Raw genomic sequence first — 10,377 nt, 5'->3', positions numbered from 1 at the left:
TTTTTTTAATGTTTTTGGTACAGGGTTTTACTACATAGCTTGGACTTATAGTGATCCTCCTTTTTTCAATTTTCAGCCTCCCCAGAGCTGGGATTACAGGCCTGCACCACTACGCCGACTTGGTCATTGGCTCAGCATGCTCTGGGACACGGCCAGCATGGCATGTGGTACTGGGGATCAAACTCAGTCCCTGTGCTGGCCTAAGCAGATGCTTAGTCCACTGAGCTATCTTGCCGGCCCTAGAAGAATTTTTTTGTGTGTGTGTGCAGTACCAGGGATTGACTCAGGACCTTGTGCTTGCCAGGCGGGTGCTTCTGCTACTGACTTATCTCCTTGACCCCTAGAAGAATATATTTTGTTTTTACAAATATTTCTGACGTATAGGGTGAAGGGTCATGGTATCTGTAGCTTATTTTAAAATAGTGAAGAAAAAACCCTACGGTTTGATATAGATTTCATATGTGAACATTAACTGCTAAGTCTAAAAGATTTATTCATTGTAGCATCCTTAATTTTTTTTGCACATATGAAGATTTCTGTAATAAAATGTGGGAATATTTAAAAAAAAAAGAGTACAGCCAACATATGTACAAAATTCAGGCATTAACTTTTTTTAAAAGATTTCAAGTAACGGATAGAGAACTGAAAGACCTTAGTTTGCTGGGCGTGTTATCTTGTATCAAATTTATCTTTAATAAAACACTTGTGTCTGATATTGGGAAAGTGCAGACCAAATTCTAGTTTTTTCTGTAGTGTCTTCATAAAACAGAGAAATAATTGACCAAAGATAAAGAACATAGAATATTTTTTTCTGATTTTCACCATAGTATATTAAAATGGTGATCATTCTTCCCTGTACTCACATGTGAGATGGAAGTAGGAGTTAATATAACATATTATAATATACAGTACTTTTTAACAGAGCATATGATACTTTTTTTCAAGGGAGAAAACCAGTTTTTAGCTGCTCTTTATTTTTAAAAGAAAGTGATGTAAAGTATGGTCAATTGATTTTTATAGCAGTACCTGAGAATATAAAACTTTCTGCTAAAATATTGTATTTAGTTCAGGACATCTTTGACTGTGACTATTGCCTTCCCTGACTGTACTAAAGCCATGGCAGAGCAAAGAAAGCATGTGCCACCTTAACTTGTGTGTCTTTAAATCCAAACCATTGCATAGCCTAAAGGAATCGGTATTTTATGATTGGCAGATATTTTACTTAGGATGAAACATAATGAAGAAGTCATTTTTATTTTTTAGTAGTGGATAATTCTCATTCACCTTTTAAAAGTCACTGGTTTATAATAAAATATCAACTTTTACATTGAACATCGTATCCTTGTTTAATAGTTATATTGTAGCTATTCTTTATTTTTAAAAGAAAGTGATTTAAAGTATGGTCAATTGATTTTTACAGCAGTACCTGAGAATATAAAACTTTCTGCTAAAATATTGTATTGAGTTCAGGACATCTTTGACTGTGACTTGCCTTCCCTGACTGTACTAAAGCCATGGCAGAGCAAAGAAAGCATGTGCCGCCTTAACTTGTGTGTCTTTAAATCCAAACCATTGCATAGCCTAAAGGAATCGGTATTTTAAATTGCTTCTGTTTTATAACAGTAATTTTTTTGTATGTAGTCTAGCCAAATCATTATGGAAAATATTATATGTTATTTTAAAAGGAATTGGCTTACTTACTTAAAATAAGGAAAAAAAAATCTATACAAGTTCCGTCACAGATTTTTTCTTTTAATTGCAGCATTTCAACATCTGCTGGAAAAATGGAGTTTTACTGTGACAGAATTAGTGGACATCACCAGAACACAGGATTAGCCAGATAGTTAAATACTTAATTATCAAAAGCTCTGCTTCCTTTTCAAATACATTTCCAATTTGTTTCATGAGTTATCTCTCTCACCCAGGCGCATTGATGATGACAAGGGAAGGACCCATGAGCTGGAGCACTCAGCTATAAAATGTATGAGAGGAATTCTCTACTGCTATATGCGTCAGGCCGATAAGGTAAAACACTGTGGTGTGGACTGGAATTCTCACATCATTCTGAAGGATTAATTTAGCCGGTATTGCAGTAGTATCTTCTAAGTAGAATGTACTTTGAAAAAGTAAAGCCACAACCTAGGGCAATCTAAATAGGTTGAGATATCCTCTGCCTTCCCAGCCCAGGGTTTTGGAATCCTGAAGTTGAAAGAATAACTTCAGTGAAAGATTATTGAGATTATTATTTAGAATTAATTTGTGTTTTGCATCTGGTGTTTACTTGATAAGAATCCAGTCTTTGGGGAAGCTCACAAATGTCCCGAATTCTAACCAATGTTACATTACTTAAAGTCTTTGTTGGAATTACTTTTGGATATATGAATTGCTCAGGCCAACATGAACTTAAAAATGCTTCATTTACGTGAAAGAGGCAAGGAATTATGTGCTTTTAGGAAAGAATTTTATAAGTTTATATGGAAATTAAAGAAAATAATATACATGGCATATTTTTTAAAAGTATAAACCTTTGTATGTCATATGCTAGTCCTTCTACTTACCTAGCTCTGTATGTCCCGAAGTCCTAATATAATAAATATCCAAATATTTAATCAGTGTGTCTTGTGCTTCCAAGACCACTGTCCAATTTGATGATTCCTTCAGGTCACTTACATGACTCAACATATAGTCATGTGTATGATTTATTACAGCAAAAGGAGATAAAAATGTAATAAAATAGACAACTATCTAGAGTATAATAATCTGAGGAAACATGGTGCCAGGAGCCAGATGGGGTGGCACAGATGCACTTAATTTCCCTAGCAACTTATTGCAGCAACACATGTAAAGTGTTACCTACCAAGGAAGCTTTTAGAGGCTCAAGCTTTTTCCTGGTGGCTGGTTTTGTTGATACTTTCTTCCCAGCACTTACCAAATTCCAGCCTCCAGGAAGCAAACTAGGTATTTAGCAGAAACTACACTGCATAAACAGTGTAGACATAGTGCATCACTCCTATGACAGAATCCTCCTGAAATGCAGGTTCCTTCATGCTGGCCAAGGGGAACTCTTACAAGCAGTCTTTTCTGAAGTTGGCCATCTCTGTCCTATTATGTTAATTATTTTAATATAAAAAAGTTAAAGGTAAAATATAAAGGTTTTAAAAAACTGTGATGTGGACTGAAATTCTCACATCATTCTGAAGGATTAATTTAACCAATATTCCAATAGCGTCTTCTAAAGTAAAGTGTACTTTGAAAAAGTAAAGCCACAACTTATAAATAGGTTAAAACATCTACTTTCAGCACCAACTAATCCACTAGTTTCCAATCTGTTACTAGCTGTGTGAAGTAAGTTATTTAATTTCCACATACTTTACTTTTATTCATATGTAAAATAATGCTAGTAGAACCCCCCCAACATTGTCTTGTAAGGGTAATGACATATTGTAATGAAAAATATAGGGTGCTGTTACAAGATGAGCATAGAGTAAATATGTGTTGTTCTGATAGTATTTTTCCTCTCCCTTCTGATCATGTACTTCTGATATGTTTTCAGCTTCTATTTAACAAAGATGCATACTATTAACCATGCAAGCAGTGTGATCTCTTAATATTTTATATGTTATTAATCATGAATAATTGTTTTAATTTATGCTTAAAAAGAATTTAAAATGTTATAGGAACTCTTTCTAAGACTGCATTTGATATCAAAACTTTTATATATATATATATATATATATATATATATATGTTCATCAGAATGAGGAAACAAGAAAATAATATTAGTTGGCAGAAAAAGTAAATTTATTTACTTAAAATAGAGATACAGAACAAACCCGTTAAGTTTTCTGCTGAGACATGACTTTGCAGATCATGATTTCAGGGGTTGTTCAGATGCATGAAATTAACTAGTGGGTCAGAGATTGGCATGCTGGAATTAAGCTCTTATGGCATATATTGATGTGGCTGTGATTAAAGCTATATTTTTCTAAGTGAGAAATTATTGTTTATTTCCAGTGTATTATGAATGTTTCATGGCTGTATGAATTCAACTTTTCTTTCTATAAAATATTTTATGTGTTTGCTAAAAAAGTTAGGATTTAAGTTAGAATTGTTTATCAGAAGGAAGACAATGATATAACAACTTAAGATATTTTCCTTGTGGCATAGTTAGCCAGGCAGTAGTGACCTTTTCTAAATATTTTTTACTTTTATTAACCCATCATCACAATTATGTTTTACTTTAAATGGAATTTGAGTATGAATTAAGCTACTTGAAATCACTCATGTATAAAGGATTAACATTTCTTTCCTTACGTAGTTAGGAGTATAGACCATTAAAATGTGTTATAAAAGGATCTGGATTATATTGAGTAGACACAATAAAATGCTCGGTTTATTCTGATAAGTAAAATATGCAGACTTTACAGATTTTATAATTTTTCTGCTGTTGTGATCTTTCTTGCTTCCCCTATTTAGAATAGGAAAGGAGACTGTTAATGTGGTCTACAAGTAAGTGTGGATGGCTCCCTTTTAAGTTTAATCCCAGCACAGCTCAGTGTCTCCACCACACCTCCTGCTGGTACTTATCTTTCAGCTTTATCCAATTCTTTAAGATCTGTAGCCATCAAAAATATGAATATTATATATCTATATCGATATCTATATCGATATCGATATCTATATCTATATCTATATTGTATTTAGTGCAGAATCTACAGGGTCTACAGGGTCTCACTATACAGATTGGACTTGTAGTGATTCTCCTGTTTTCAGCTTCCCAAGTGCTGAGATTACAGTTATGCACCACCATGACCAGTCTCAGTGGCCATCTCAGCATGCCCCAGGGGAGGGGCCTGTATAGCAGGCCTGGGATGGAACCCCCCTACCCATGTATCTGCCTAAGCAGGAGCTTTAATTCACTGAGTTATTTGGCTGGCCCTTATAGTATAGTATAGTATTTATTTATTTGTATTTTTTAGTAAAGGTCTACAGGGTCTTACTACATAGATCTGATTCGTAGTGATACCCCTGTGTTCAGCCTCCCAAAGCACTGGGATTACAGTTGTGCCCCCACCAAGCCCAGTTTCAATCCAGCCTCAGTGTGCCCCAGGGGCGAGGCCAGCAAGGCCGGCAAGGCGCTCAAGGGATAGAATCCAGGCCAATGCATCTACCTAAGCAGGCACTTTAATCTGCTGAGCTATTTGGCCAGCCCTTAAAAATATTAAATATTTATGATTTTGGCTTTCTTTTAAAAATCAAATGAAGGGGCTTGTGGGTTAGCTCAGTTGTTTAAGTGCCTGCTGGGGCAAACTCAGTCAGGTGCAGGGGACCCAGACCTGGTTCGATCCCCAGCTCCCCATGCCTTACCAGACCTGCCCTTAAGGCATCCTGAGCAAGCCAAAAACAAACAAACAAACAAACAAACAAAGAACTCCTCTTAAAAATCAAATGAAAGATTTTTGTACTGCTATCTGATTTGGAACTTTCATTTTCTGAATTTTAGGAAATAAAGTTATAAATAGAAAGTTTAAGCCTCCTTTACTTTTGTTTTTTTATTAGAAAACATGCTTCCTCACATTTTTTCCTGAAAGCACTAGCTAGAAGAGATATTTTAAATTTATTAAGAAAGTAAATGGGGTAAGCATGGTGACATGTTCCTGTAATCCTCACACTCTGAAGGGTGACGCAAGAGATTTCAAGTTTGAGGGAAGCTTGGGTGTATAGCAAGTTCAGGGCCAGTAAGTTCATCTCAAAAACACAACAACAAAAGAAGAAAATGACAAAGTAGAATTGCTCTTGATTTATAGACTGTAGAGCAACCTGCTTCTGTACTTATTACTTAACTGTGTAGACACTTGTTTTACTGCATGCAAAGTTATGTCAGGTGTGCTTTGCCTCTTAATGTTCATATATGTATTCTTTGGTATAACACTCCTTAAAGAGAAGCATTCAGTCTTTTAGTTGATTCAATCTATATTTGGTATTTTGGAGGACAGAGATTTGCTGAGCAATAGACTATGAAGCTTACTAGGACTAGTGATCTACTTCAAAGATGTGTTTAAAATTCTGCTAAGTAACAACTAATTAATGAGAAATCACTGAAATTTTATAAAATTTATTCTATCAGAATTCCCTTATGAGATGATTATGTTCCTTTAAGTGTATATTGTAAAGGTATGAATTAAGAATGAATGATTAAATACTTAACATTTTTCTAAATAATAAGTTGTTTATATGTAATGGTAGAAGTTTTTAGGAAACTAAGCAAAGTACAAGTTGATTGATTTTAGTGCAGAAAATTTTGCTTTAATCATTATCTTTATCTTTACTTCCCAGATGCTAGATATCACATAAAATACTAATTAATGTCCTCTTGTATCTTGACTGCTTTCAAGAGTACATTTTGCTTATAATTGACATACAACATGCTCCATTAATCTTCAAAGCGTGTAGTATTTACATTTTGTTTTTTTTCCCTGAAATTTTAAATTACTTGTCTTTTAACAGCTTTAAAACTCAAAGCATAGTTATGTAATTCCCTATTTTATCTTCTTTAATCATTTAGCATTTGCTTTCCCCTTGACACAGTGATTGAATATGCACTCCCCTGCTGGTTCTTGCATGTCTTAAAGACAAATAACAAGCATCACCTTGTCAGCTGCAGCAGTGACTTTACTAAAATAATAGTCTTTTCCTTCCCATCAAATGGAAGACTGTGTTTGGTCTCACTTTCGCCTTTTTTTTTTTTTTTTCTTTGTATAGAAGCTCAGAACAATGTTCAAAGTCTTGAAAAATATAAGTATTATGGTGGGAAAGGAGTGAATATGTTGATTTTTGTTTATGCATTTTCAGGCTATTGATATTGGTATTGAGTACTGTGGTTAGCCATCTTCTCTAAGGACCTACGGTTAACTTATTGGTTATTGTATAAAACACTATACACCATTAACCAAATCCTCATCCTCTCAGTCTTGATAATTTACTGATAGGTCCTGACTTTGTTTATCTGTTACTGTGGTCATAGGGAGGTCTCTAGTTTGTGAATACCTTTTGAGGAAGATAAATGTGTGTCATCCCTCAAGCAGTTCTGTCCAGTTGAACCTCCTTTTAATGATAGAAATGTTCTTTATTGTTGTGTTAAGCAGTATAGTAATCATTAGTTATATGTGGCTGTTGATTACTTGAAATATTACTGGTATGACAAAGGAACTCAATTTTAAATTTTAAATAAGCCATTGTTAGCTAATAACTACCATTTTGACAGTGTAGTCTTCTAGAGTCGTACAGTGTAATGATAGTATAAAGGACAAATTTCTGTGTTCCCAATGCTTCTGATAACATATCTGTAGATAGATATTCCCTGGTCAAAAAACCTGCATTTGGAAACATTAATTGGGTGTTCTACATTTTAAGTCAGTTTTACTAGTCACTACCTGGAGTTAGGGTAGCTCCCACAAATCAAAGATTCATTCCCACAAGACTGCCTCCTCCCTCACACACTCACTGCAGATCACTTGGGAAATTTCCCTGGGTTACTCACATAGTTATCTGGTCTGGCTACAAATTATGGGGTCCATGATTCTCCTCACATTCATTAATTTGGTATAACACCTCACAGAACTCAAGAAAGCATATTACTATGACCAGTTAATTATAAAGGATATCATAAAGGATGCAAATACGTAGCTAGATGTAGTATGTAGGGTAAGGTCCAGAAGGTTCTCCAGTGCAGGGGCTTTTCTTCCCATGGATTCTGGAGTTTGCTGTTTTCCTTACCTGTGTTGTGTTTACTAATGAGAGGCTCACCAAACCCCTATTTGGGGAATTTTTGGAAGTTCCTTTATATAGGCATGATTGATTAACTCATTTTTCTTGGTGAATAAGTCAGTCTCCAGCCTATCTGTCTTCTCTGAGGTGAAGGGGACAGGTTGACGTGCTATGAAGTTCAAATAGGTTGAAAGTTTAACACTGGTTACCAAGTAGTTCCTTTGCCAGCCAGCACTCTGTCCTGAAGCTATCTAGAGATAGATTAAGAAGTACTTCATTAGCTTCTCTTCAGCATACTCACAGGTATGGTTGAAAGGGGTTTCCTATGAACAACAAAAGATGCTTCTTTCACATCTCTCACTTGTGAAATTTCAAAAGTCTCAACTCCCCAGAAATTGGGAAGAAAAACCAAATATATTTTATAATACCAAAGAAAAAATACAGGCAGATAAAAAGTACAGGAGAGAAGTAACAGAACTACCCTGACATAGAAATAACGAGAATGAATTTTGGTTGGGTTTCAGAAAAGAGTTGTAAAAGAAGCATTCTTCAGTGTATGTGTGTGTGTGTTTAAAGAACAAATTAGAATTCAAAAAATTACAAGTGATACCAAATTTTACAGTATTTGTTGTAATACATAATGTTGTCTTCCAACCAATTATTCGTATTAATAGATATATGCATGTAAAATTGGAAGAAAGAAAAAAAGAAATGTATAAGAAATTAAGAGAAAAAGTACAAACAATTGAAAAAAGGAAACAAAACAAATTAAACCTTAACTTCTCCTTTCCATAAGCTAGCAGAAATGTACAGTGCAGTTGTCTAAACTATCCTTCTTACATATGTAGATAAATCTCTTCCCCCACTCCCTCTCTTGCCCTTCTCAACTCAGTTACTCTTTGCTTTTGCATAAGTTCATTCCATTTTACCAATATCTGTTGTACCCTTGAGTCCATTTTTCTCTTTCAGATTCTCACACTAAGGATACAATACAATGTTTGCACATGCAGGTCTGATTTATTTCACTTAATAGTATATTCTCTAGTTGCATCAATTTACTGTCAAAAGACTCAAATGTATCCTATTTTATAGTTGAATAATACTCCATTTTTTTTTTTTAATTTTAGGGAAGGGCCTGCAGGGTATTCAGGGTCTCAATACTAGATCAGACTAGTAGTGATCCACCTGTTTACAGCCTCCCAAGAGCTGGGATTAAAGGCCCACGCCACCATTCCCAGTCTCCAGTGCCATCTCAGCATGTCCTGGGGGCGGGGCCAGCAGCCTGGTGAACCTCTGGCCTCTGTGACTGTTTGCAGGTGCTTTAATCTGCTGAGCTATTTGCTGATACTAGTAATACTCCCTTTTGTAAAATACCACATTTTCTTTATCCATTCTTCAGTTGATGGGCATCTGGGTTGTTTCCCAGGATTTGCCTATGACAAATTGTACTGCCATAAACATGAGTGCCCTTATATTACTGTGGTATGAGGTTTTTTTTTTTTTAGTTCTTCTAGTATAATATCCAGGAGGGGAATAGCTGGCTTCAATGAGATCTCCAATCCTAGCTTTTTAAGGTATCTCTATACTCATTATAGCAGTGGTTGTACCAGTCTGCACTTCCACCACCATTGCAGAAGGGTTGCTTTATCTCTACAGCCTCTCCAGCATTTATCATTGGCTGACTTCTTGATGTTAGCCATTCTTTCTGGAGTAGGATTGAATCTCAGTGTTGTTTTAATTTGTTTTTCTCAAATGACCAAAGATGTTGAACATTTTTTTCATATATTTATTTGCCATTTGTATTTCTTCCTCTGAGAAATGTATATTGATTTCAGATGCCCATTTCTGGATTGGGTCTTTGAATTTGGGAGCCTGATTTTTAAAAATTCTTTATATATTCTGGATAGAAGGCCTTTGTCAGAGGGCCAGTTGGCTATAATTTTACCCAATTTGTGGGTTTTCTGTTTACTCTGTTGGAGGTTTGCTTTGAAGTGCAGAAACTTTTCAAAAGGATGAGATCCCAGTTGTTGATTCTTTAATGTATTTGCCATACAGTTTGGTTTTTGTTCATGAACTCTTTACATACCCCTATTTCCTTATGTTTCTACCTACATTTTTCTCCAGAAAATTTAATGTTTCTATTTTAATATTTAAATTTTTGATCCATTTTGACTAGAACTTTGTGCATGGTGATAGGTACGCCTCTAGTTTTAGCTTTCAGCCTGTGGATTGCCAGTTTTTCAAGCACCGTTCATTAAAGAGGCTATCTTTCTTCCAGTGAGCATGTTTGGCCCCTTTATCAAAGATAAAATGGCTGAGTCTGCAGTCGTTCCTGTATCTTTTAATTATTCCATTGATCATGAGGTCTATCTCTACTATGCCAGCATCATGCTGATTTTGTCACAGTAGCTTTATAGTATAATTTCAGGTCAGGGATTGTGATACCTCCTGTCTTTCTTTGTTTCCCTGTGTTTCTTTTTTTTTTTTTTTTTCAACAAATAATACACTGCATATATTCTTCTTAGTGATTAATTGCTGTACAAGATGCGGACTTGTGATCCTATTTACAAACACCATTAGAACAAATCATTCTATTCATTAAGAGAATGC

General features: G+C 35.0%; 1 protein-coding gene across 5 annotated transcripts in view; it reads left to right on the top strand.

Annotated features, from left to right (window-relative positions):
• Positions 1 to 10,377, top strand: part of Phkb (phosphorylase kinase regulatory subunit beta) — a 268,116-nt gene that overhangs the window by 49,176 nt on the left and 208,563 nt on the right. For all 5 annotated transcript variants that reach the window (XM_023712979.1, XM_004629191.2, XM_023712977.1 and 2 more), the window contains one exon: positions 1,926 to 2,025. In XM_023712979.1, coding sequence (XP_023568747.1) covers positions 1,926 to 2,025 — 100 coding nt within the window. The remainder of the gene's footprint in view (positions 1 to 1,925; positions 2,026 to 10,377) is intronic.

Source organism: Octodon degus, unplaced genomic scaffold, assembly GCF_000260255.1.
Source record: "Octodon degus isolate 3935 unplaced genomic scaffold, OctDeg1.0 scaffold00028, whole genome shotgun sequence".
NCBI lineage: Eukaryota > Metazoa > Chordata > Mammalia > Rodentia > Octodontidae > Octodon > Octodon degus.
This window is presented reverse-complemented; position numbering and strand designations above follow the sequence as displayed.